At 35.4% G+C, this 27,951-nt stretch overlaps 3 protein-coding genes and 2 long non-coding RNA genes across 10 annotated transcripts; 3 read left to right on the top strand and 2 right to left on the bottom strand.

Annotated features, from left to right (window-relative positions):
* The first annotated feature begins 99 nt into the window (after positions 1-99).
* Positions 100-1,635, top strand: LOC136343031 (protein transport protein Sec61 subunit gamma). Its single transcript, XM_066289398.1, has 3 exons — positions 100-257; positions 1,014-1,111; positions 1,376-1,635. The coding sequence occupies exons 2-3, from the start codon at positions 1,018-1,020 to the stop codon at positions 1,486-1,488; spliced, it is 207 nt and encodes a 68-aa protein (XP_066145495.1). The 5' UTR covers positions 100-257; positions 1,014-1,017; the 3' UTR covers positions 1,489-1,635.
* A 292-nt stretch (positions 1,636-1,927) lies between these two features.
* Atf3 (Activating transcription factor 3) lies at positions 1,928-18,285 on the bottom strand. Its single transcript, XM_066289375.1, has 6 exons — positions 18,001-18,285; positions 7,975-8,456; positions 7,333-7,542; positions 5,601-5,809; positions 5,405-5,546; positions 1,928-5,351 (listed from the first exon to the last, which is right to left on the bottom strand). The coding sequence occupies exons 2-6, from the start codon at positions 8,206-8,208 to the stop codon at positions 5,112-5,114; spliced, it is 1,035 nt and encodes a 344-aa protein (XP_066145472.1). The 5' UTR covers positions 8,209-8,456; positions 18,001-18,285; the 3' UTR covers positions 1,928-5,111.
* Positions 14,724-15,594, top strand: LOC136343038 (uncharacterized). The gene is made up of 3 exons (XR_010732733.1): positions 14,724-14,821; positions 14,875-15,061; positions 15,218-15,594. It is a non-coding gene; the product is annotated as an uncharacterized lncRNA (long non-coding RNA).
* Positions 16,149-20,113, top strand: LOC136343040 (uncharacterized). The gene is made up of 3 exons (XR_010732735.1): positions 16,149-16,171; positions 16,224-16,290; positions 20,000-20,113. It is a non-coding gene; the product is annotated as an uncharacterized lncRNA (long non-coding RNA).
* LOC136342995 (HMG box transcription factor BBX) lies at positions 19,096-27,884 on the bottom strand. 6 transcript variants are annotated; one of them, XM_066289336.1, is made up of 6 exons: positions 27,650-27,878; positions 25,758-26,095; positions 25,476-25,699; positions 25,077-25,418; positions 24,636-25,022; positions 19,096-23,698 (listed from the first exon to the last, which is right to left on the bottom strand). In XM_066289336.1, the coding sequence occupies exons 2-6, from the start codon at positions 26,062-26,064 to the stop codon at positions 23,318-23,320; spliced, it is 1,641 nt and encodes a 546-aa protein (XP_066145433.1). In that variant the 5' UTR covers positions 26,065-26,095; positions 27,650-27,878; the 3' UTR covers positions 19,096-23,317. The 6 variants fall into 6 exon arrangements, 5 of the variants coding, with proteins under 5 accessions (XP_066145433.1, XP_066145432.1, XP_066145435.1 ...); XR_010732728.1 differs by lacking the exon at positions 19,096-23,698 and adding exons at positions 23,886-24,017; positions 24,111-24,477 and having other exon boundaries at positions 24,636-25,418; positions 27,650-27,884; XM_066289338.1 differs by lacking the exon at positions 19,096-23,698 and adding exons at positions 23,892-24,332; positions 24,392-24,477 and having other exon boundaries at positions 24,636-25,418; positions 27,650-27,884.
* Positions 27,885-27,951: the final 67 nt, after the last annotated feature.

Below are 27,951 nucleotides of genomic sequence, written 5' to 3'. Positions count from 1 at the left end.
TCGATTAGTTTATACTTTTTGTACAAGACAACCGAAACACTGAAAGACGATTGTTCGAATGTCGAAATACTCCACGTCATGTATCGTTGTCAATTCTCTCACTGCTTTATATCGTCGTGGCCGCGTCAATTGACAAATTTACAGTTTTCATCAGCACAAGAATTAGCGATATTTGCTGTTAAGAGCCCGTTTGAGAAGCGCATTTTATCATTACTTATTAACTTGAATAGCTGAAACTAGTTTCATTTGATATTGTGGTAAGTCTTTCATGGTTTTTCAGTTTTCTCACAGGACTAAAAAACTCGTCCAATTTCAAAAATTAGGCCCACAACTCAAAAATGGTACGAATGGAATTCATTTGTCCTAAACCATACGTTTACAAGCAGTTTTTGCGTATAAGGTTCATTTATCATATCCATTTTACCTTTCCAAATAGTGCCCAAATTAATTGTTTTATTTAAATAATGTGTCTTCTTAACACTATGTTCTCCCTTTCCCATATAGCATGTCTCTTATTGAGGCCTTCCTAACATAAGATACCTATTGTCTGTTATCACAAATTGAGCCAAAAAAAATCATCAAATTAAGCCCATGGCATTCATAATGTTTTATTATCTATTTATTATTCCGAATTTTTCATATTTATGGAAAAAGTTCAACAAATTATATTGGCCACTATGGTCATCACAGAAGGTAAGATGGTCATGCATACATTGCAGATTTTCATTACCCAATGAAATCTTACATTTGCTGTTTAGTTCTCAGTTTGTAAGACTTTTTATAACAAAAACCTGGAGATATGAATTTTCCAGAACTTTAATTGTCAAAGAACAACCCCTCATCCCCAAGGATAGACTCTTGTTGCTTTAAATTTTCCTGTGTTTTTATGTTAATTAGTTTTGTAGTAATAATTCTGCATTCCAACATGCTGTGGTTCTACTTGTGATAGTGATATTAACCATATAGACAGGTATCAGTTTCATATATGTATTAAGATTGTTCTGTATCAATAGGACTATGGATCAAGTATTGAAGTTCCTGGAACCTGGTCGACAATTTGCCAAAGACTCAATTCGACTGGTCAAAAGATGCACCAAGCCTGATAGAAAAGGTATAACTATAAGTAGTAGGTCTGTTCTAACAGAGAAGTAATTCCAGACTGTCAGAAACGATCCAAAGGCTCCACCAAAAACAATTAAGCACAACTGATTTTCTAGGTTGCAATGCAAGGGAAGTTTCAGACCCATTCACAATAAGTTTAATCTGTATTTGGGGTCCTTGTTTGCATATATTTCAGATGATCTGGAGTTGATTTTCTGCCCCATTGAAACAGAGCTTTTCACATCGAACCAACTTTTACTAATTTCAAATTTAGAGTTTCAGAAAATTGCTATTGCCACTGCCATAGGATTCTGCATTATGGGATTCATCGGGTTCTTTGTCAAACTCATCCACATTCCCATCAATAATATCATTGTAGGCTCTTAATAAAGTTTCATAGTTTATATACGCATTTTGTCATTTTTTTTATTCATAGATTATTTATTTTTGCACAGAGGCATATAATTATTGATTGGATGTATCATCTAAATGTCATCTTATTAAGGACAAATAAACTTTTTTTGGGTTCTTGAATTTTGTGTTTTTAACCTTTTTGACTGAACTTACACTCATCTTAAAATTTCCTAACAACGACAATTTTTTCCATTTAATTTTTTTACCATGAGAGGAGAGCAGTTCTCTTAGTGGAAAGTAGGAAATGCAATTTTCTAAATAATCTATATTAATCAAGAAAATTAATCGAATATTTAGGAAAGTTACATGAACAATATAAGACAATATCGTCTTACTTTTTCTCTTTGGAAGATACAAGATATTCCCCGATTATTATATAATTATTTTGTTCTATCAGGGATGAAAAAGATAGTTGAAATAAAATCATCTTTATTTAATAATTCTTTCTGAAAATAAGCTGTTAGATCTGCGAGTAGATATACATACATATTTCCAAGGCACTATTTTAATTATTACTATTTCTTCGTTATAAAACTGTTTCAATGCGACCCGTATTGTTTTGCTACAGGTAACTGCTTTAAAGTAATATTAATATAATTGAAACAAGAACAACGTTTATATTTTAAGGCATTTAGGTGGTTTCTTAAAAAAGCATATTAGAAAAACATTTAAAAAAAATTATGTAGATAAAAATAAGGTGATGGCACAGCGAAAGAAATATTTTTCAAGTGTACAAAGCCTTAAAACTACGTTTTAAAAGTTAATAGAAACAAAAAAATATATACTTTTATAGATGTCTAACATCTCATATCACATGGTAACAATTTTAAGTAGTTGTCTTTTTGATTTTAATTTTGCAAAACTAACGCCATTTTTACTGTTAAAAAAAATGGGACAGTTTCGAATAATGTTAATTATAATACCAAGACCATGCCATTTGAATCCCTTCAATTACACGAATCTGTCTTTTCGAATAGCTGCAAAAAGAAATCGATGAAATTTAAATTCCGTGCCATGACACATTATTACTTTAACCATTGAAAAGGCTTGGCCAAGGACACCTCTACTTATTACAACCAATAAAATAACTTAGTTTTGCTGCTGTGCTAGGATATACTGAAGCATTTAGTCTATCTAACTTGCAATATGTTGCCTCGATATGCAAATCATGTCGGCCGTTTAAATTTCACTCAAATAACAATATTGCAGCTTTAGGGATTCCACTGCAGTTTCCGACGAAAAAAGCAAAATGAAATGTTCTCTTAAAGCGCAAATTATTACAAAAATAATCCGCCTAAGCGACTATAAATATACCACTAAATGTATAGATGCGATTTTCTCAAAATTAACAACCCAAAAAATCCATTTTATGAAGGTAAATAGAAAATATTTCTTACTTTAAATTACTGAAGACTTTCGGATATTATTATACAAGGAAAATGAAATTTCAAATGAGCGGCTCCAATTCTAAAACATCCGAAACCTTCGAAGACTCACATTTTATAAAAATATATAACTATACCGTATAATAATTAGATTATTATAAAAAAAAAGTACAAACAACTACTCCTATCGAACAAATTAAAAAGTGCTAGAAAAGTATTTTAAATAGAAATAAATAATAGTGCGATGTAACACAGAAATGAAGGTGGATGATGGCAGTATAGCAAATCTGGCTTTCCTGACTGATTATATATATATATATATATATACATATATATATATATATATATATATATATAGGATTGTAAATAACTTGTAGAAGCAATAGAAACACAAAAATGGAAGAGCTATGATTTAAAAAACTGTGATAGTAGTATATAAAATATCTATAGATAACTATCCCTGGAATGCTTATATTATCTATACCGACAGTTTATTGGTTATAACAATATACAGGATTGTGACTGTATACATAGACTGTGATGTATAGATCACCTACCTATTATTAAAATATACAAAAAAGTAACATTGAATAATCAGATCTTTCAGACTTAATAACTAGATAAATGTGCAATTAATAAAATCCTGTTAGATACACTGTCAAAACCTGGAAGATAACTCTAGATCGTGTAGTTCTAGATAAAATTGTCAGGGACGATTAACATTGTATATGGACATTTCCTTTGATTATTGTAGGTGGTAAATCTGACGAATAAATTCGATGGAAAACGTTCAGAAACACCATTTACTTTAGAAATAAATATGAACACAAGTTCTTTTCAATGAGTTACGGGTCGTAGGATGGTGCTAAGGGTAAAATTTTATATTCAGGTTTTTTTTGACTCATGTAAATCTTTTACCTACCTACACAGAATTTCCGAATTAAACGTATTACTACACCAAGGCAGTTCTAAACCTATATCTACTTACTACTAAGACTTACAAATTTATGACTTACTTTTAGATGACTTACCTCGACCCTTAGGGAGCTTTTTAGAGTAGGAAGAATATATATACTGACCAAACGCAGAAGGAAGAGCTTTCTATATGTGGCTACTTAATTTAGATAAATAACTATACGTATCAGCACAAATTTGCTACAGGACATTGAAATGCGATGTAATTAGGAGCTAAGTTATGAAAGTAGGTATAGGCGAAGTCCTTAATACAATTATGATATTCACCATGTGTTAAATGTGACCTTTCTTCATAGATACTTTTGGGGTAAAAAAATGTCTCCAATGGGCTTCATTCCGCAATTTATTCCAGACTTATAGAAACCAATAATCTCTTTTCTAAGAATAACATTTTCAGCAATCAGTTTTGTGTGGAAATTATACAAAATTGACATTCACCAAACTGCCATGAAAATATTATTCCTTTCTTGATATGTAGGTATGCTTAGTTTTAAATAATTGTAAACTACTTTTTCTTTACAAAACAACGTCTTGCGTATTTACCATTAATCAAGAATAATTAAATTTTAAGTCATTTTTACAACAATCCTAGTATTCAACATATTTTTTATATTGAACTTATCAAGAAAATATGATTATCTTTAACACTTGTTTTTGAATAAAGTAGATAATTTAAAATATTAAAAGAGTATATCAGCAATGGAGATATCAACATACTTAGAAATAATACTGGTAGACGCTGAATCACAAATTGTAAATTTTTAATTAAATTTTATTTTGCATCTTTTCAAATTGCGGTTTGTTATTCTTAATCGATGCACCATTTTTTTTATATCGTAATTATAACAATTTTAAGACAAGTTACAAAAGAGACAAAACATTTTTAGTTGCATTCGAATGCCTGTGACCCTGTTACTATTAAAGATAGAAATATCAATAAGGGTTTGGTACGTAGCTCAGTTCGTCTACTTGAAATTATTTTATTACGTATATGAAGTAAATGTGTCGTTTAAATAAGCACGTTTTTAGCCCCTAATTACTCCATAATTCAATTTCACTTCCTGCTTTTTATCAACTCAACTCAAGTTGTGATGGTTTATTACTCATGGTATGAGATGTGTAGGTAACATTTTAGTAGCCGATGAAAAAGAAAATGAACCCATTGGAATGTCAGTACTACACTGGAAGAGACACTACCGCCAATCCAGTTGCTTTTATTGTTGTATAGCATCAAAGTTAGGCCATACACCCATTGTCCATCCCTTGACTATTGCCATAGTTTTGACTGGAAGAGTAGTTGTGACAAGGAGAACTTGGATAGTAAGGATGAATGGCGTCTAAATTAATAAACTCGTGACTATCATAGTCATCTATATCTTCTACCACTATACAAGGCGCTTTATTATAGCTGACGGTGGATCTGTTGTAAGTCAACTGCTGGTCGTTTGCAATAGAACTGCTGTTGCCAGAGAATGCCTTCAATAAATATATTTGTAGAATAGGTTTTAGATAGTTATAATTAAGCTTACCTCAGTTTCTTGACTCCGATACAGTGAATTTGCCCTGGCAGGTCTACCAAACGACTGCTGCTCAATAACGGAAGACACGGGAGGTAGCAAGTTCTGCAAGCTTTCTCTTGTAGCAGGTCCGATGTTATGCTGGCATTGAGGCCTAAAAATAATCGATAAACCCTTCTAAAAGGCCAGAAAACAGTGGAAATCCAACCTGTGGACAGAGAGGACGTCCAGCAGCATTTGTTCTTGACTTCGAAGCTCTTGCAACTGGTTTTTCAGGTCGATGTTTTGAGACTCCAAAGTCTCCGATTCGTGGATTAAATTGGCGGTACGCTCTCGTTTCTTCAAACGGCATTTAGTGGCCGCAATTTTGTTTCGTTCCCGACGACGTCGTCTTCGTTCTTCGTCTTCAGGAGTCAACTGTAAAGATATGAACAAACAATAAATGAAATGAAAGACTCTACTAAAAAAAACTTTATCTGAAAACTGTAAATTAAGTTATTAAGCAAGTGTAACTTGTTTTTTTTTTGACATATGGTACTGCGACCGTTGCAGTTTCCATAATCCCGATGGAACTCATGACTTAATATTTAACACATCCTGTATACTTTCTGAACCGAAACTCTTTTGTCGATTGTCCCCCATTATTGAGTTTAGTAGTTACTTGATATGATCTCTTTTTCTCGACGGCGACATAAAGTTTTATTTGCTTTTCAAAAACAGCTTTATCGCTCGGCGGCACCCATTCCGTCCATTATTATTTTCCATTTGCATTATTAGTTTTACGAGCGACAGCAGCAGCCTTTATATACACGGTTTCGTTGGTTTCGCGAGAATTAAGGTTACACATCCATTTACTGCCAGATAATAATAATTATTATTATTTCGAAAACACAAACATTTATTATGTAAACAAGTGCGATACGGTGTTCATGCAACGCGCATTTTATTGACCAGAAGATTTTTCGCTGGTCGAACGACCTTAAAAATGACTCTGATGGCGGTTGAGAATTTAAATAATATATAAAATAAATAAACGTCAAACAATTTTATATACAGTGGCATTACATGTCCCACAAAAACAATGTTTAACTTGTATGTTTGCGCAAGAAATTTTACAATACGAGGGGAAATAAAAAAATTAAACATTATAAAAATATTCTTGACAATTTGGTTTTAAAAAAAAATTCATCGGCAATTTCTTTAATAACTTGATAATATGGCGAGTGAATTTAATAATAAAATTTATTAATAAAATTTTTCATATATTGAATTTCCTTCCGAAAGTAATTTATTTTCGATGTATCCCCGGTAACGATGGAGGAGCACGCTGTCCGAATTTAATTTGCTTTGCATTAGCATACTACACGTCGCTGACAAAACGCCCAGATGAAAAATCCAGCGATTTATTATGCAAAACAGGTTTCCGAATTTTAATTTATTCGCGTTTTATTGTGCTGGGTTGGCGAAGGTCCAGCGGAAACAACACATATGCCTGAAATTCGATATATTTTGGCCCCAGGCTCTGGCAAACTCTAGTCCTGATTGAAGTTCAAGACATTTTGTAGTCAGAACCAATCGAATTTGGGTTCGAAATTCTCTACAATCGTTTCGATTACAGAAATAACGACCACACAAACATAGAAAAGCGGTATAAGATGCCGCTGTTATTCGGCTGAAACTCCGTTATGTCCAATTACTAAATACCAACGCACATCTCCTATGGCAATTTACCACGAAGATTTAATATAAAACATACTTTGGCCTGGTAAATCGCTAATAAACTGCGATAATTATGAACCGATAGGAGACGTTTTATTAGTGGGGCAGTTTCCTTTTAGAAAGTTTGTTTATTTTTATTGTTTATATACTGCGCTACTACGCCCACATTCCTCTCGCTGAGTAACAAGGCTTTTTTAAGTACATATTATGAGGACACTTACTCCATGAGGCTCCTGCTTGATCCTCTCATCTTCACTTTCGCTGCAATCGTTCGTCTTAAAACGTTTTACTGAATCCAAATCCAAGAAATCATCGCAGTCGCTTTGGGTCTGTTTTCGTTTCTGTTCGATGGTCAGTTTAAGGCCCGCTTTGATTAGTTGAGAACATGTGTGCTGTACCGAGGGGGGGTTGTTGCCCACGGGAGATTCCACCTAAAAAAATAGCAACAGAACCACTTAAATGGCAGCTTTAGTGAAAGTAAGATAGAAGGATAGAATTTTAGTTCATAAATCTGGATTTTTATCCATTCGTTAAACCCTTTTCTGGGCTTAACAGTTGACTAAAAATGGCAATGATACTCAAACTTACTACATATGTATATATGTATGTCATTCAAGTAAGCTATTCAACCAGTATACAGCAACTGCGATTAGCCTCTTTTATTAGCAATTCTGTTGCAACATTACCAGAACTATACTGACCGTACCGAACGGATGCAGTGATACACAAAGCCGAACAAATGCACTTTACTGCTTCTCTTCGGTGCGGCAAGCGTATCATTGGAACTTGCAGGTGCCGATTTATTAAGGGAGCTTTGATTTCACCATTTTCAACCATAACAACTATCACCTACAACTACTCACCTGACTACTGCTGGAACTATTGGAATCACTACTAGCACAAGAAGTAGCCCTCGGTACTGCACTCACAATCTTTGGGGCGTCATCCCCGAATTGGTAGCCGTCCATGGGATTGGTCATAGCAATTAGGGAGTTGAGAATTTCCGGTGTTCTTGGGGTGGTACCACCACTCTCCACCAAGAGGCTGTTAGCAGCCAAAGCCGCGGTGGCAGCCAGGGTAACGTTAAGGTTGTGCATTGTTACGAAAAAAAGTACTAAGGGTAATATCACTCGAATTAGTCCTCACTAAACGATAAAAAATAATCACAGATTGCAGTTGTTATAGAGTTAAGGCGCAGGTACAAGTAGAAGTCTCTTATCACTGGTTGAAGGTATTAAAAAAAAAAGAGGCTTTTAGAGTGCTCTTTTTACGTTATGCTAAAGCCTGGATTTCTTTTGAGGTGATGCAGCTGAGTGTGTGGTGATGGTGGTGATGAGTAGATTCTCTGAAAGGTAATGAAAACCAGTTACAGAATATAAAACATTATAATGTCGTATTCTTATGCAGCAATAAACAATTATTCTAAATACACCTAAGACACGTTAATAAAACTTGCCATTAAACTCAAACGATTTCCGTGAAAATGCATTTAATAGTTATTTTGAGTGATATAGCAATAAAGGCTTATAATAATTTGGAAAAAAAACTATGTCAGTTTCTATTTATTTCACTGAGAGTACGTTATTTACCTAATCACGTGCTCTCTATAATCGAAGATAAGTATGTACAAGGAGACACTTAGAAAATTCTTGGAAATTCTAGTAGTACTTTAGTCGGGTAGCAAATCACGTAGACCTATTGAACCTAATCAATAAGTTCAAAGTCGAAAATAAAACTAACCTGGAGATTTTAAAAAAATTTAAGTTAAGGTTAAGGACATTAATTGATGGAGGTGTTCAACAGGATTGCTTATTTGCACAATACGGCAAGTTAACAATCAATCAAGGTAAACCATCATTGGTTTTTATTCGAAAGCAATATAAGTGCAATTAAAATTCAGCACTAATGTTAAATCAAATTTTTTGATTACTGCAGGAATTGAGCAACTATTACAAACAAAACATTAATAAAAACCCATTTGATCTGCGAAACATTCATAACAAACATCAAAAACATTCAGACTTTACGAGATTCGAGGCTAAGATGTGGAAAACATAGCTTTTTGTCTGTCTTCCAATTTCTAATCCCAAACGCAGACAAGGATGAGAGATCTAATTTTGTTTGACTGATACCTATATCAATGTTGCTGTTGGTCCAGTTGCGGCATCATCTGTGACGATTTAGGCCAGGATAAACATTTGAGAACCAGATGTTCAAACATCTATTATAATAGCGGCATTTTGAAATTTTTGTCTCAGGACATGATTTATTGGATTGTTACTTACATTTTCCACTTGCGTACTTAAAAATAAAAAGCAATTTTGCCCAGGAAAATTTGTAATTCACCCCACTGCCATTGCATTACTATGACACCCATCGCAGAACATCAAGATGTTCCCGAAGCATATAGTCGTCTTTGTTTATTACATGTGGTTCTCTGTTATAAGTATACAATCGCCCATGACTGTTACTTCCCTATAAAATATAGCACAGAACAGTGTTTTTATAATAGAGTGATTGCATTTAGACAGTTATCGCACGTCTATATTCAATTTGCTCTCACAGTGGTGAATATTCTCAAAATCGAAGCGATAAAGCTTCTTACGCCGCGTCTATGTGTATTAGGCAAAAATTATCAATTTATCACATCATACATTTCCTATTGATCGCCAAATCTTTGATTAATTCGGTTTATGAAGCTCAGATAAGGGTTTAATCAAATGAATGAATTAGGCTAATGACGGGTTATCTAAGTCGCTGTAAAATAAAATTTTACCTATCTAGAAATTCGATTGGATGTAATTTACGATAAACTTTACAAAAATGGTGCAGCAAAGTCCAATATTGGAAATCATCTAATGTAGGCTATCGTAATTGCAAAAGTGGGATTAGAGGGATGAGGGGCCGCGTCAAGAACCATCGAATTTATCACCAAATGGCCTCAAATCTTATAAGCAATCGACTTAGCCCATTTCGCAAATACGTGGCGGTCTCTGTGACACAAGTGATAGCAATGAAATTTCATCGTCGAACTCAGAACTGAAACTTCCTAAATATTTATTCGTTTCGTGTTATAGCAGCAAAGCTTATTGTGATAATCTCTGTATTAGGTGCCAGCCAACATATCTTGGCAGAAATGCAGGATTCGTTCCCACTAGGCTACAATGCATCTCCCGATGCGAGAGATAATCATTGTCAGCTCTTCATCGAGACAATAACAAATTATGGCATAAGCAAATAATTTTCTAGGTCAACTGAATGGTCGTTAATTGAGATAAATACAGGGTGGGTCGGGATTGGGCAGCAGGAAATTGTTAATGGGCAAAACTCATTTCGGTCGCGCACACTTGTTTGGTCGAGATATCGTCGTTAAGCACACGTGTTTAAAGTTTTAGAAAATTTGAGTTCGTACCCACAAAATCAAACACCAAAACCGGCAGACAAGGTCAAAACTTTACACCGCAGAAATAACAACAACAATTATTAATATATGAAGTTCATTAATTCGAATGTTTGCTTTTGTAGGAAAAAAAATGTTAATCGCTTTTGAATACATTAAGACGGATTTTTTCCGAAACCTTCCGAACGAAGGCCGAATCTGACTAATTTCTGTACAAGATTTTTACGCATCTTCGCATATTGAATAGGCTTATTGATGGTACCAAGTACGTGAAGAAATAGGTAGTATCTAATTAATCTTTTGTTATTGGCCAAACAAGGCTTTATTGGAAAGGTATGTGGTACTGCTAATCACAAAATGATGTATTCGATAATGGATGTATAAATAACAGGAATACTTCAATCAGCGAAAAAAGCAAATTTTATGTTAATGAGCATCATATGTTAACGTTAGTAATTTATTTTGAATTTGCTGGATGTGATAAGTAATTAAAAGCATCGAAGACCGCTGCTCTGCGAACAAGTGGTAATGTTCGGGTGTTTTTATGCAGATCCGGCAACGTCGCCGCAAGGGACAATTAACAAAATCGAACAGTTTACTATGTTTTTTTTTGCCAAATAAGTCTTATGGAATCTTACAGTAGTTACAGTAATTTTACGGGCAAAACGTGTTCTTTTCAATAATTAGAGACGTAGCGCCGTGCTTGTTTCGATTTTGAGTAACGATAGCACATCGTGCCGCCTACAATACGAAAGTTACTGTCGACTGCGGCGAATCGTAAAATGACACATTTATTCCATTTGTTTACGACCCCCAGAGGTAAGCCCATCAATTATTTCACATTATATGGCAAATATTCGTTTTCCTTCAAAACGTGGCTTTTCCCAGCGCAATGCAAACACACAGGGTTTCCTACCAAATCCCCACCACGATTCTCTTATCAATGATAAACAGTTTGATTCCCACAGCACGCAGAAAAATTCATGCATCAATGAATGATTTTAAACTTTCGGAATTCAAAGATAAAATTAGGAAATCCACAAATTTCATTTAAACGTGAGGAAACACGCTGTTGACACTTACTCCAACCAACCATGGCTCAGATTAAAAATTTGCCTATCAAATGTAGAAGTGGGGGTTAATAATAGACAATATTGCACGGTATTTTCGGGCTTTTACTATTAATTTAGCTGTCGTTGAAATTGACAAAACAAATAAATCCTGTTTGAAAGGCGTTTCAATCAGAAGTCGTTTTGGAACGGCTCCAACTAGGTCCGGATGAAAAAAATTTAAACTCTGTAAAATCTATGTCTTCTACGCCAATGGATATGGGACTTTTTTCTATGATAATTTAAGGCACAGTCTCTAATTAATTTTTGGCAATTAAGCTCGAACAAATTCTGGTTATGGGTCATAAAAATTTTGCTGCTCCGTTCACTGGCCGCCATTAAAGACGTCGGAGGTTCAACGTCCACCATATGAAATTGGCATTTTTAGAATGGCACAGATACTGCCACTTTCACCAAAACTTATATTTTTTTAAATACATATGAAATACGCGTATTATATGTGCCACTCTAGGAAGGATCAACCAATGAGAATGTGTGTCATCGAGGGCGCCCTGAAAATGTTTTCTATGCAACATTTACCAAACGCAGAAGTCTAAACATAATAACAATTACAAAGAAACAGTAAACACACGATAAGTTCCATGTTTTGAATGTGGGCCAAACCACTTTTGGTCGTGGAACTATATAGAAAAGAAGGCACGTTTTCTGACCCGTATAATAACAAGAGGCCATTAAAACGTCCGATAAATTAAGATAAATAGGGTTATGTAAAGGCTTCATGCGAACAGGGTTATACGTATGAAAGGGAATAAAAATTCCATGTTCAAACATGAACATTTATGATTTGATCATAAAATGTATATTATAATTTGCTTTATTGATGACTGCAAAACAACTCATAAAACGTCCAGGAACTTCGCAAGATATAAATGCTAAATTTATCAATCTAATTGCGGAAATGGCGGCAAAAGCATTATAATAATTATTGTTGTTAGATGAACAATATGCAAATTTGCTTTTTTTGGCTTCATTGTAGTTTTTATACGATCATTAAAAATTCCTCCTTTAAAAACCACTTCATTATACCTTAAATTTAGGACCGTTCTCACGAAAATAGGAATTAGAGTCAACCCACATGCTCACATCTCGGAACCTAAAAAAAGTATTCAAACCAGGTTTACACAGACTTAAAGTCAAAACGATTACATTCAGAATTTTTAAATCAACCTTTGAGAAATGAGATTTTTAGTAAATTTTAGGAGTTCCGAAAGTGTTTTTTCTCGTCTAGTGTTGGAGGTTGTGAGAGCTCCAATATCTATAGTTTGGAAAGTTCATGGGTTCCAAACATACATCAGCGCTCAAACATTGAATGGTGAACTTTTTAGGAAAACGATTAAACTTCTGGGGTTCCGTTTTCCTGTCGAATCCATTGCCGTGGATCTTATATTAACTACGGATACCTCAGTTGAGGTCCTGAAGATTTAAAAATGTAGTTTGAAAACCTTTCGCACCTCCAAAACCGCAAAATTAGAAATAAATGGGACCCCGTATGTCCACAACTAAAAGGGAATAAGAGCTGGTTTAATTAAGGTGATTGCTCCACGCGTTCTCTAGATATTAGTGCTCAGATTTCGAAGAAAAGCTCTTCAGCGGTTTCTGAAACGCTCAGTTTTGCGAACTAGCAAAACCGATGTAAATTTCCATCACTCGATAGAGTACTTTTTCTCCTTTCCCCTTACATTAATGGATCAGGAGATCAATCACATAAGCTCTATTAATAGCACTCGAAAACTAGGAATAATTAAATGCAATTTTTTTCCTAAGCTATTATTATATGACTCCGTTTATTATGGCTTAAAGCTCCACCTTTCTTTTCGTAATTTGCGGGTATTGTTTTTAAAATATGCAAGGAATAAATTGTTGCTTCGAGCGTACGTAATTTCATATTCCACAAGCGCCCTGGCTACGTGCGGGTACAGAGAATGATAGAGGGAGAGCGGAACGTTGACGCTGCCACTGGCCATGAGATCAAATTCGAAAATAAAGCGGCGTTTAAAAGTATCGAATATTTTATTAGAGATAAAGTCATGATCGAACTTTTGTAATGATTGTTTACTACTTGTGTGTTTGTCTCAATTATTACCGGGTGGCTCAAAAACTCGCATTTATTATAGCAATGACCTTGTACCAACCATTAGGCCAACGCTGCATTAATTTCAGAGCAGGGTTCCCTCCATTGTCTACGTTCAAGGCCGAAACGGTTTTTATTTTTTTATTGCCTTTTTACGTTCTCCGTTAATGGGTTTAGGAACCAAAAGGTTTGCGATCGTTGTTTACCTGATTACTGACAAATACCTACTCTACACACAGGATTAACAAATATGATTCCATTTCAAAGTTTTATCGTTTGCTTGGCCAACATTCGGCACTCAGTTTCGTTTCTTGCGGCGTATATAAATGACTTTACATTTTTGGGTATTAAATCGATAATGTCTGTGATAGTAAACGATTTTACCTTGAATGTTATTATTAATTCGCTAAACGTGCATCTCATAATTCCAAACTTAAGGAAGCTTCGTGTATTTGTGGTTAGAACGACTAAGCAAACATTAATATAGTCGAGGCATCCCGTAGGTTTTTAACAGATTGTTGTATTAACCAACGTCTAAAAGTAAAAATATTCACACGAGCCGCCCATCGTCCAAACAAAACATGGGGCGACCTTCATGCTGAAACTTTTTCCAACTAATTTGTTACTTTTAAAACATTTGAAAGAAAAACAGTTTCTGTCCTGGCGAAGAGAGCGTTCTCCCCACTGTATGACGTAAACGCACGTATTCGAGTATTCACGTTTTGACGCGATACGAGGGAGGTTTGAGGAAGTTCGCACGTGCCGGATATTTTAAAGGTAAATTTCTAATGACTCGATAATTCGAGAAAATCGGATTCAGCTAAGTGAGGTGCCAACCGCTTTCAACATCGAATCTGCCCTCGTAATTATTCCTTACCGGCGGTGCAGCTGTAACTATATTCTAATAAATACATACACACATATGTGTTTTGAGGCCAGAACCTTATCATACATATTTGAGCTGTTTTTACCTTTTCCAACGACCATAAAGCAATATTTCTTCGGTAAAGTGTAGACGCGATTTTTGTACCTCCTTATTAAGGCCAAATGTTACACGTCCGATAAATTGGGCCGATACTAAAATATGGCCGAGGACAAATTAGAAAAATGTAATTTTGAAATGTTAATTGGGCTCAAATGACCTGTCACATAAATCTTTCAGTTGGTGTGACCGAGAAAGTGTGGCAAGTACTCTGGGGAGAGGCGTAAAAAGTGTGTTAGTGGTTCTAGCAAGTATAAGATTCGATCAAGTTCCCTGGAGTACTGCACACAAATCCGTGACATCATCAATGCGCTGGATATACTAGTAAAACGTCATATAGTAGCAAAATGCAAATTGAATCAAACAAGTGAGTAATCCATTACGAGGTACCTATACAACCGAGGTTCGTAATTCTCAGTAACTCGCGTTTTTCTGCATAAACGGTTACGTCATTTCAATGCTGAATGATTGTTACAGTGTTAGTGCTTTTTTCATGCTTTATCTCAATCGGCATTTCTTCTAGGATTCATGCGGTCTGAGATTTTCAAGACTTTTACATCGCATTGAATTACATGTTTGAGCTCATTTTGCCGAAGGAACGTGCTAATTTGACGGGAATTTTGAGCCAGCTAGTAACGTTTTAGGCAAACAAACTAATCACTATCAACAGTTTTATGCAACAAATATTTGAACAAGTGGCATTCATCACTACTAGTTCCGAAGCCTATTTCTCATCTCACAATTAGTGGTGGTAACAGAGCCGACCTTGAGGAGAAACAAAATTCTGAAAAATGCCATAAAACAACAATGATGAAGAACCTTGAGTGCAGTATGAGCACTTCTTTTAATTCGAGGCAGGATTTTTTCAGTGAAAAAAGTGGAACGCAGCACATAGACAAAGCAGGATTGTAAATAATTGTTTGTGTCGGGCGATCAAACCAGTCTATTTTCAAGGTTGGGCAGCATCTTCATTCTTTGCAAATTAGCGATTAAAAAGGACGTTTTATGGTTACTTCAGCCTGAGTTTTCGTTCGTTACGTCCAAGATTTTTATGTCACCTAAGATCAATTGGTCCCTAATTAATGTACCGACGAGCGGATTGCGAAAGCGTGGAAAATATGTGATAAAACGTCAACAATTGGTATTCTAACTCGCGTAAATAAATAGGCGAGATAAAAAGTGTAGTTTATTTTCGCCACCTACGTACATTAACTCACCGAACGAACCACTGCTGGCGTTAAATAACATTAATTCAGGGCCAAACTTTTTAAATTCATTAAGGAATTGTCGAGGTACAACAATATCGACCATTATGTCCGCTAAATAAATTATGCGAAAACTTCGGGTTTGTGCCATTTGTTTGTTGGAAACGTGATTGTGGTTTATATGCCGGCACAGCTCAGGGTCAACACATATGACCATATGTTTACTTCAGTTCCTCTAGACAAGAATCAGTGATATTACTTCTATCTTTAAAGTAAAAACAATTTTTGCCCTACACGATAGACAATTTTCTCCCACTGTTTTAGCCGAGGTGACGTCACTTCGATATGAAATTTATTCGACTTAATGCCGTGAGGGGGTTTAAGAAAGTAAGTGGGTAATATTCTAAACAATTTGAAGGTTTTTCGAGAATTGAAGCAAGTTTAATCAGAGCGAAAAATAGCGGCGGGCACAATGATGCGCAAAATCACAATTTGATGATACAAATGTCAACTTTTAGAGCAATTGAAAAATTGGTGAAAAGTCTGAGAAATCAAGTACGACACTAGTTTTTAGAAATAGTGATCTTTCAACATTTCTGAAATGATATTTTTGTGGTTACGAGTTTTGTGTAAATAGGGTTAAAATAATGTGGGTCGTTCTACGGGAAATTCAAAATCATGACAAGAGTCAAAGAGAAAATTATCGCGTCTAAAAATTTCGAAAAACATAAAATGCGCACCGAGTGCCGTAAAGGTTTTGTATAATAAAAGCAGTGGCGTACAAAATGTAATCTTTAAGACAACCCTAAAATTTTTTTTCGAAAATTGGTTAGTTCTAAAAACCTCGTGATACTCAAATGACGTACTGCATATTTACGTACGCTACTACATACCTTGCACTGATAAGATATAGCGATATATAATAATAAGCAATAGTGGACAGATCGATATTTTGCACCAATTCCCACCTACTTCTAGATACGCCATTGCTGAAAACGGTGCCAATATGCTTTAAGATTTGGATCTGGATCACAAACATATATTTTTTTAGTCTTTTAGTTACAAAAAGTCTGTCCTTGCCTTATTAGTAGGCAATCCGTGTTTTTAATGGTTTTAACAGAATCACAACATTGATCTATAAAACCTTCAAAGCAACCTCCTTTCTATTGTGTTCTTCACTTTAGAAAAATGCTTCACTTTAGAATTTTGCTAGCAGTTTTATTAATAAGGCTCAATCAGCGGTCTGTCACTTTGATTTGTAGTTGCATTGTATTACAATTACAATTAGTATTACACCACTCGTATCGCTTCGTCGTTGACTTGCGGTATTGACAAGATAAATAAGCACCTTTTGAACCAAATATCTTCCGATTGTTAAATTTGGATGTATAAATAATGATGAAGCGGGGTCCCAGGAGTACCACTGCAGGAAACCCATCGACCGTGTGAAACTGCTATAAACATAGAAAAACAAGGACAGGAGGAGATATATTTACAACGCCACACTTTTATCTTTTATGTAATCACCGAACCATTTTTTATGCGAGATAGTCATCTGAAAATGTGTTTTTTGTGTTCGCCACTGGCCATAAATAAAAGTCGTGAATTTCCTCTTGAACACAACGATTTTTAGATTTTGGGGATCGATTAGAATGGGTCGAAGTGGGAGTTTCAATTAAATTTAATGCTTTAGCTTTGACTGTTAAAATTTTAAATTGCTCGTGCTGTGTCGTTGTCACTATAAACAATGTTCCCAGAACTGCTCCCTGATCATACACCCATCATTCTTACCGTAGGTGATGGATAAAGACAAAAAATAGCGATTTTCTTTTTACTATGCGCGTGTAAGCAAACGAATCTAATTAAAAGTATGCTCTGAACACAACCCACCAATGCTAATATTCTTCTAAGAGGTTTTTGAGAATTTTTCGACTTTAATTGGACTATTACAAAATAGGGTTGGGGAGTTTTCGCGTAAAGACCGGGGTACTGACTTGATTGTTATCATAAACTTAAATGTACTATGCTGCAGAGCTTTCGGCGAAAATTACCATTTTGTCATAAAACTCAACGATGCCACAATCCACCAAACATTATTTACCTTTTGGCAATCCACCTGTGAAGAGTCTTTTGCTGGCAACAACAGCCGGATTTCCGCCTTCCAATGGGTCCGCACCGCAATCTTCTCCAGTCGCGGTTTAGAACAAATTCGCCCGAAATTCGATCCCGATTGGCCTGATAAATCTTATTCATTTCATGTACGAAGATCCCGCGTAAGATTTTCGCCCAGAGCGACCGCACCTAAGGAGCAACTCAAACAAACAACAAATTAAAACATATGCGGTTCAGTTTATAAATCGCGGGTTATTTTTAGATATTATGTCATGGAGCGGCACTGCAATTGGCCGGCCATGACATAAGGAGCGTTGCGATTGGCTTACAAGTCTCGATGGGTTTCAATCAGAGGCGGCGAGCGGAATCGTGACTGCCAGGCAAATATTGCGCCCCGAGTTATTCCGTTGCTTTTTATATTATATTGATTCGACACAAGGATGTTCAATGTTTCTTCAGTTTTTTTTTGTTTAGGAAGGCGGTGTTGGTGTAAAATAATGCCAAAATACTTCATATCATCGCTGGTGTTTGTATGGGCAAGAATCGATTTACTCGCCCTTGAATAGCCCTCAATCTCATTGAGGTGCGTGCTCTTGGTCCATTAACAATAGAAATAGAATTTCGCAAAGAAACTGATTCAGATTGAATACGTACGATATTGGAATGATTAATGTATAATATACATTTTGCTAAAATTGGCCTAGTAAAGATGATGATTCTCCCAATTGTCAAGAAAGTGTTTAAATATTCTTGACAGTCTGGGAATTTTCACTGTTATTTTTGAGTAGAGAGAGGCAACACTTGCGTGCTGCTGGGTAAAGTTCAAAGGGACGCGTGTCTTGAAGTGAAGCTCTCCAACGAATATACATACATATGTTTGGCTCGGTAAACTTGTTTTTATATTATCGAAAATGAGACACGGAGTCATGGATAAACAACATGATCAACGGAACATACGAATTGTAATGGTTTTCTGTTCCCTGGATCGGGCTATTCGAAATTCTTATGTAACTCCGTTTAGAGACGTGACGGGCCGACTCTCCCGAGCTCCTCGTGCGTCTCGCCCCTGTCAATCACACACAACTTTTATAATAAACTTTATTAAAATTTGTAATATAATAGAATTATCAATGTTAGTTATACCTCTAAAGGCGAAACAACGTCCTTAACATGTCTTAATCAAGGAGGTAAATAAATAAAAAGGCACTAGATAAATTTTACAAATGAAAAGAGCCACATGTCCTTCTGTGTTATGTAGTAGAAAAATAAAACAGAATTTATCACATTCCTTTGCATCACTCTATACATTCATCAATAACAGTTAGGACACTCTTAGTATGTCCCGTATTGATAGGTACTAACCTGAACCAATCCCTTTTCATATAAAAGTGCTTTTGATACGCTACTATGTAGATATATAAATTTCAATAATATGAATAACGTTTACAATACAATAAGTAAATATCTAAAAATCTATAAGGCGTTTTTATTTTTAGAAAATCAAGTACTTATTTAACTTCAACTTGGTCAAGTGTTTTTAAGGCCCTAACTTCGAATAGCTAATTGTGGTTTAATTGATAATTTGTTTTCTCTTATTGGCGAAGCTGTTTTTGGTTTTAGGCAACTATTATTATTAATTTGTATTTTTGTTTCAACTTTCTAAATTCTAAGGAAGATTTATATCGTTAAAAAAGTACAGTTTTGCATCAGATCGACGATTAAATCTCAACAATCGATATCTTTTCTTAAGAGTATTTTCAGATGCAATTCGGGGAAAAACTTACAAAATGTACTGGCAAATACTCATATTTCTTTAGGCGGTCTTCCATAAACAGATTAATTATGATATGGCTGCATATAAAATTTTTTTCGAATTACAGCTGAATAAAGAGAAGCAATATTTGAACAACATAATATACAAGATGAGTTACAATTAAATTTAAATGTTCGAAGGGGCCATTCGTCGACTCAAAATATTTTTTGCTTAGTACACACTTATGACCGACTCCACCTTTGGATATCATCCTGACGATAACGGCAGTTTCTTCTGTACCACTAAACATCTATTTATCATGAGAAAGTGAATTGGTTAAAGCTTCGATTACGTCCTTGCTAACTTGACTGCCTCTACCTCCCACCTTTCGTACTTGATGGACACACAGTGAAAGCAGCTTCCAGAAGGTGCAGCACCTTTGCACATCAAAATAACTGAGCTGATTGACTTTTCTATGATATACGTATACGTTTCGTCATATTTATGAGATAACGGTAATGACTTTTTAAATAATTTTTCGATCAAAAAATGTTCCACGTAAAAGTTACCAGCCTAATTTGTTGTTACTTTTTGATGACCATGAGCTTTTTCTTGCCCCATAAAGGTCCGGTTTTATGGAATCTGCACTTATTTGCACATAGAGACATATCAAATTTTATTAGGGTTAGATAAGAAAAAATTCGAAAAATTTTTTCTTTATTTTATTTTAAAAAAATTATTTAATCAGAGAAGGAAAATAACAAATTATTGCTTATACGAATTAATTGTTATTTAATGTTCAAAGCATTTGCGTAAAATGTCTTTCGTCATTATCCAAACACAGTGCTATTCTTTGTATGAATTATCTTCTCACCTGAACATACTTGTCTTGCCTGATCGAATGCATTTCACCGACGATAGCAGCCCTCAAGTGATCTACATTATTTGGCCGATCCTTATAAACTTGATGTTTTAAATAGCCTTAAAAGAAAAAGTCGCAGGAATTTAAACCAGGTGGTCAGGCTGGCCAATCCGTTTCACCAAGTAAAAAATAGATACTGTTTTTCGTTAAATTAAAAATTTGAATTTCTGGAATGCTATTTAGTTAATCGTTAAAACATAGACAGGGTGTTGTTATTATTTACCTTTTGCTGATTGAATTTAATTTTTTTAATAAAAGAAGGAAAACAATTTTTTTCTTGGTTGCCCTAATAAAATTTTATATCTCCGCTTACGGAAATAAGTGTAGATTTCATAACACAAATCACAAATAAACATTCACATTTGAAAAACACAAGGCGGATTTCGTTGTTACGGAGCAAGAAAAAAAAGTTCAAGGTCATCAAAAACTGGCAAGAATTTAGCCTTGTAACTTTTATTTGAAACATTTTTTAATGGAAAAATTATTTAAAAAGTTATTACCGGTATTCTATATACGTCATGAATCTTGTATGTTTGGTGGTTTAACGAGCTATACAGAACATGTGGAGATAGGACCCTAAGCCACCTGATTACAGTGGTGGAAATCAAAGAAATCTTGTGGAACCTTGAGGTTCGGAAAACCTCAGCCGTGATGGATTTTCCAGCGAAGTCTTAGGTTTATGCCAAGAAATTACCAAGTAACTCAGAGAAAAATTTGCTCTACTAAATCTCAGCGACCAAAGTTTTGAATCGAAGAATGGCCCCTTAAAACTTTTAATCTAATTATTACTCACAGTGTATGCTGATTGACGTGACAATAGAATGCGGGTCCCCAAGTAATTTTTTGCCACTCCAATATCCAAAAATACAGGTCATCCCACATTTTAAAGAAAAGTTAAGGCCAGTTGCAGTAAAATCGGATGAAACATTCAAACGTTATCTTGTTAAAATGGCCTAAATTTTAAATTTGTATATGAAATGGCAACCAATTACAAGATGATGGTACACAATTTCCATTATCAGCCGACATAGATCCTGCCAAGGAATCCGTTTCCCAAAAATATTCTACTTTAATTCATCGTGCAACGCAACTCCTACGCACTAATTACACTGCCAACACAAAAATCATTTCTCTTCTCTTCGGTCTACCTCTCACGAGATTGACGTTATCAAATCTGGATGCTCATGTAATACATTACGATGGCCAGTCGATATTCCTTAACTTCTCTAAAACATATGCTAAATTGACACAAATTCATACCAGCCATTAATGCCCCAGAAACTGATGTTTTTTGCTAATTTATTAATTTGAGTGTAAAAAGCGCAGGAAAACGAACTTCCTCAGCAGACTATTTAGATGCTTAATTACATTGATTTGACTAGAAAAAAACCTAGTACTTGGTCCATCAAAACCTTCACACAGATTTCCAAACATTCACACTATGTATTTCGTATTCTACTGCAAATTCTAAAGATCACCTACGTAAAAAAATAGTAAAACTATATGCCTTAGATTCTAATGAAGTATTTCATAATAAAGAATATAAAGATGCGGCATCTTAACGATATACGAAATAAACATTATTTGGTTTTAACGATTAGAATGTGTGTTTATACTTATTGTGTGGACATTAGGTACAAACTTAAACAACATCTAAGTAAATAGTATTATTTACATATTTTAAAACACAGCAATAACAACAAATTAAATAAAACATTCTGAAATTTAGTTGAATTGACTGTTTTACGGTCCTTCCCGTTTTCACTTAAAATAGTTCTTTAGCTTTTCATCGAGGGAGAAGTCCCAAAAGCGTTTAAAAGACTATCTGACTAGGGGGCTTAACATTAAATATCATATTTTCCATTTAAAACCCGTAAATAGGTAGAACTTTGTGTTAAAACTAACGGGTAATGATTTGGAAAAAACTCGCAGCAGGCGGTGAGAACGTAGCGCGTTGATTAAGCCATTTAGGATTTATCATCGAACATCTGACAAACGGATAACAGCTGATAGATGTAGCCAAGACTCTGGTATCTCAACACCTACTCGAGTTTTTTTTCTAATGATCACCATTTGTTAATTAATCAGATTTCTTCGGATACATATACATACTTTTTGATTTTTTCAATTCCTATACCCAAGCGTAGTTAATCGGGAGTTTCCCTCACAACGACCCTTTTCAAACATCTTTTAATTTATAAGATGCACTTAACAAGCTGCAAAAGCAGCCTCTTTATTGCTCGCAAATCAGTGTGTATATTTGGTCCGATCTAGGTAGAAAGGCGTCGGTGATGGTAATAACAACTATTAAAGCATCTATAAACTAAACAACATGATCGTAAATTGAGAATTCACTATTGAAAAGGCGCAACAAGCATAAATTATATTACTATCAATATTACGGTTTCAACAAGGACTAATTATATCTTTTTTGGCCTCTGGTAAGAGAATTTGGGAAGGTAAAAGCTCATAAAGCCATCATTAATGCCCATATACATAAGGAGCTTCCCGCAATGTGAAAAAGTGAACTTTCTGTACCCCGCTTCTACCTCCCTAAAAACTTCAATAACGAATGCACATATTAACAAAAACTTAAAACAATAATGAATGCTCCCTCCTCACTCTACTACCCTACGTACTCACATTCTCTGTGATTTTCTCGGTGCTTGCAGCCACCATAGCTAAAGTTGCCAGGCCCAGCAGGGCGTTGTCTCCATCCAGTGCAGACTCGGACTTGTGTTCGTTTTCCAGATTCAAATGTGTGATGCTGAGTTTGTTTTTCCGTTTCTTGGAACCGACAGCGACCATCACTTTGGACGATGGCACGTTGTTGTTGTCCAATTTCTGCAGTTTGTTGTGCGAGTTTTCCGACTTGATCTTTAGCTTTCGCTTTTTGCTCTCACGCTTTCTGCGCACAAAGTCGTCGTAGCTAAGGCTGAGCAGGTTGTCTATCCGCAAATCCAGGTTGAAGCTTACGTGCGACGGTTTTGCTTGGTTGTTGTCAGGTTCGTTCTAAAAACAGATATAATTCAAAACAAGTACTGAGAAGAAAAATAATAATTGAATTATACTCATACTTTGCATTGAAACTGACAGAAGTTAATATAGAGGATATTGGGATTTGTTCTTTTAAAGCAATATAATCTGAACAAGTTATTATAATATACAGTACCTTTTTCGCGACTTTGCACATGGAATTCCACTGTAAGCCAAAGGTAAATAGGCGATTGATAAGTGCGAGGGAGACAGGCCACTGTTTCCCCTTCCATTATCAACGATCGGTTGACTCGTAAGTAATACGTCTGAATCCAAGGATGGATGTAGTTCTACACTGGTTTTGGAGGGCGCAAATTACGCACATACATACAAATTTGAAGGCGTTTTTCGAGAGCAAATTAATTTATAAATTTTAATGAAGCCTTACCTCTACAAACACCACGGTAGAAATTGTATTGAAGAACGCATCAATTGAAAAATAAGCCCTTTTTGTAACATGATCCGTTCTCGAATTAAGGCGTACTATTTGCGAGTCAACGACGGTATCCTGTCTTCCTCGCACTTATCAATCGTCTAATTACTTTTTGCTTGCATTCACTAAAACTCCATGGGCATTGCAAGGAAAAAAGTACTGTATATACCGGATCTTCTATGTGTAAAAAAAAAATATACAAATTATTTTTACAATCTAAATATTTAACGTCACACACTTAATGGTCAGAGTTCCATATAATGTGCGTCACTGTCCTGAATAGAGTCACTGTGCTCGCTATGCTCAAATTGATATTGATAACCTACTAGAAAGCCCAGTTGTCCAAACTCCTGTACGATAACTTTGCCAGCACGATAATTCCACACACCGCAAGTAGTTTAGAAGAAATATCTTTTTTACTCAATGATAAAGGACAACCCACAAAATATATATCTTATCACATAAACCTGGAAAACGAACCTTTGATTTCACCTCGTCATCACAGTCAAGCTTGACATTAGTCCTTTCCGCCAGTCTCTTAATGGTGTTCTCCAAATTGTAGCTAGGAGGTTCGTAAGTAACTTTAGTCATGGTCAATTCCTGCTCAATTTTCGATTCCATGCGACTGCTCTTGTGATGTTGCGTTAGTTTTAACTCCTTTTTATTGCCCAGCAATTTGCCCTCCACCATAAATCGCTCGTAACGTTTACCCTTGCAGACTCTATCGCTCTTTCTCTGCTGTTCTTTAGGCTCCAACTCGTCATGAGCGAAGATCCCGTCCACCACCTTATTGAGTAAATCCTGTTGAGTGATATTGCCCTCCTTGTCTTCAAAAATGTTTCGGGCGCAGCTCTTCTCGTCCTGGTGCTGCTCGTAAAGCCGCTTTTTGATGGGTTTGGGAGGTATGCAAGGTTTACTTACATTAATAGGGCTGGAAAACATTTCCTCGATTTTATTCGCATCTTCATTTATGGGAGACTCGTTATTATTGTCTTCGACTTTGCAACAATCTTTGATTTTTTCTGATATGTTGTAGTTGTTATTCATTAGAGAAGTGAGGCCACCAAGCTGAGACTCATCTGCCAATTTTCCAGGAGTGAATTCGGATAATTCAGAGGAATAAATCGGAGAAGTATTGTTGGTTACTGTGGTTGCCACAGGTTTGGAAATGGTTGTAGGACGGGTTGCAAGCGTGCGCAGTGGAGGCGCCGGCAGTTTATACCAACGGAAGCCTGGATTGGCTGACAGGAAGGCATCTTTGTACTGAGAAGTTAATAAAATTCAGATACTTAGTATTTGAACTAGAATATTAAGAAATACCTCTTTGGCCAAATCATTATAGGGCTGTTTTTCTGCAATACTCAATAAAGCCCACCATTCGCCCAGTATTTTGGTCACGCCCCTATTTTCTGTGGTTGGATACCTTTGCCTGACAATGGGTCTGTGTTTTTTGCAAAATATAAGGAAGGCATTGGGAGGCCTACGGGCGTGATGCGAAGGTGAAATTTCCTGATCAAGGCTCCCTGAGGGCTCTTCTCCCGGATCTTTAACAAACCAAAAACCTCAAAAATCACAACTAAATAATCCAAAACACCAACTTACTTCCAAGCTTCATCTCCTTGGCAACCTCTTCAATGCCCGCATCAAAATGTACTTGCTCTTTATCTTCATCACTAACCACTCCCCAAGTGGTTTTAATATTGTTCAGGATCGTCAGGTTTTCTACCTTGACTTTGCTGTTGGGTTCGAAGTTGTGCTTTGACCAAACCTCACCAATTTTCTTCTCATTGATAACAACTCCTCGAGCATCTCCAGTAGTTGATGATTGCGTTGGCGCGGAATCCACAAAGGGAGGGTTGGAAAGAAAGAAGGTGTGAGGCTTCAGAAAACTGCTTTGAATTGAGTTCATTGTTGAGTTCTACATTTGCATGATGCAGGAGCTGTGGAAAAAGTGAACTAATGCAAAGAAAAGTTATTTAATAAGTTTTTAAGGTATAAACATTACTAACTGGGTCAGCACACATTGATTACATGTTATTATTAAGGAACAAAAGAGTTTTTTGAAGGTATATCTAATATTGATTTTGTGTGTAGTGTTTTGATAAGCAAGACGAAAATAGCTTCATAGTGCCTTAGATTATAATTTTTAACTAATAAAATGTCAAATAAGAAATTTAAGTTTCAAGCAATGCAAAAAAAACAAAAAAAGGTGAATTTGGAATCGAGAGTTAAACCTAAGTTTACAATCAAAGACCAGTCAGTCCTATTTTTTGACAGCTGTCAATGAACACTCAATTGGTCTGAAAAAAAAAACAGTATAAACAGCATTTAAATATTTGAACTAAATTAGTGGCAGGGAAGTGGTTCTTTTATAAACTACCCATTATTGGACAGTCGAGTATTAGGAAATGAACAGAATTTGAGTTGACTAGATCTTGTTAGTTTCAACAACAGATCTGCTGAAATACCTACTTTATATCACGAACTCAAAGTGTTGTTTCTCATGAGTGTCTATCTGGTGAATTTAGATCATTCTTGAGGTCAATTCTGTATTCTGAGAAGAATCATCCCCAGAAAATGACATCAAACTGGCATATAATATCATAAAACCAGGTACACTCTATATAATCAACTCGATAAGTGATAAGAAACCACTGTAATTTTACTTTTAGAGAGAATAGTTCCTGTTCCTGTGTGTCTTAACATAACAAAGCTGTAGTTTATACAGTACTTAACACAGATTGAGGCATAGGTATTAGTAATATAGTGTAGAAAGTTAATATTTTTCCAACTTTAAGTGCAATTCTTATGCATTATGCATATGCTGTATAAACCCAAGAGAACACTCCTACTATTTTGGAATTTTGTCTCAAGTATCCAATGAAAGGTGCTAATTTGTTGATATTAAACAGATTATTCTTTTACCTACTGGTCCATTACATGGACACATAAACTATAGACATGCAAAACATTTTGTTATAATTATCCATAATTACTAAATATTATGATCAAGAATTTTCTGGTAACACATATTTATGTGGTTCCTAAGTTTATCCTAAATGCATGGGTTCCTCTGGCGTCTATTTTAGGTACAATAATTAATTTTCAATGTCATCAAATATTGCACAAGAGAAAACAAATGTGGAGAAAATTAAGCATGCCAAAACTGTACCTAAACTTATTGCACCAAACGGTCACAAATTGAGATTTCAGCTTATGTAATTGAGTGTTTATAGGCCGCATATTTGGACATAACTTACTGAGTTTTTTATGCATGTCGCCTATTTACAAATAATTTTCAACATTGTTAAAACCTGCTCAAGGACGTTAGAGTTATCAAGTCGAAATTCACAGATTACTTAGAGAAAACCTCAATGTTGGACGCTGGGGTTACTTAACAACCTTTCGGGCAAATACCACTGATGTAAAGAACCGATTTTCCCAAAAACAAAACGTCTCAAAATAAAAGAAAACGATAAATAAATCTTATATACCTTCCGAGTTCTCGCACTTCACCAAATAAACGCAATCAAATGACGTCACACCGCGAAAATAACAGGGCTTTTCTCCAATTTCAACGAAAATAAACTGAAAACTGAATCGAAAAGGAACACGATTAGGGCATAAGGGTCGCTTTTCTGTCATAAACTGAAAATTAAAAGTGGATTTTCGAACAAAAAGCCGCACCAAAAACGCAATCAAAGATGTCTGAAATGTTTGGATCTTCGTCGGTCAGCTGTTCCCCCACCGCCGAACTGTCAATAATGTCACTAATAAACGGTTTTTATTGGTCAAG

This window comes from Euwallacea fornicatus, chromosome 13 (assembly GCF_040115645.1).
Source record: "Euwallacea fornicatus isolate EFF26 chromosome 13, ASM4011564v1, whole genome shotgun sequence".
Lineage (NCBI taxonomy): Eukaryota > Metazoa > Arthropoda > Insecta > Coleoptera > Curculionidae > Euwallacea > Euwallacea fornicatus.
This window is presented reverse-complemented; position numbering and strand designations above follow the sequence as displayed.

What these genes read in the sequence shown, in the direction of transcription:
- LOC136343031 (XM_066289398.1), top strand. Translation starts at nt 1,018, where the DNA reads ATGGATCAAGTATTGAAGTTCCTGGAACCTGGTCGACAATTTGCCAAA. An exon ending in CACCAAGCCTGATAGAAAAG is followed by an intron (nt 1,112 to 1,375) that starts GTATAACTATAA and finishes TTTCAAATTTAG; the next exon opens with AGTTTCAGAAAATTGCTATT.
- Atf3 (XM_066289375.1), bottom strand. Translation starts at nt 8,208, where the DNA reads ATGCACAACCTTAACGTTACCCTGGCTGCCACCGCGGCTTTGGCTGCT. An exon ending in ATAGTTCCAGCAGTAGTCAG is followed by an intron (nt 7,543 to 7,974) that starts GTGAGTAGTTGT and finishes CTATTTTTTTAG; the next exon opens with GTGGAATCTCCCGTGGGCAA. An exon ending in TCAAGCAGGAGCCTCATGGA is followed by an intron (nt 5,810 to 7,332) that starts GTAAGTGTCCTC and finishes ATATCTTTACAG; the next exon opens with TTGACTCCTGAAGACGAAGA.
- LOC136342995 (XM_066289335.1), bottom strand. Translation starts at nt 26,064, where the DNA reads ATGAACTCAATTCAAAGCAGTTTTCTGAAGCCTCACACCTTCTTTCTT. An exon ending in CAAGGAGATGAAGCTTGGAA is followed by an intron (nt 25,700 to 25,757) that starts GTAAGTTGGTGT and finishes GGTTTGTTAAAG; the next exon opens with ATCCGGGAGAAGAGCCCTCA. An exon ending in ATGACGAGGTGAAATCAAAG is followed by an intron (nt 23,699 to 24,635) that starts GTTCGTTTTCCA and finishes ATCTGTTTTTAG; the next exon opens with AACGAACCTGACAACAACCA.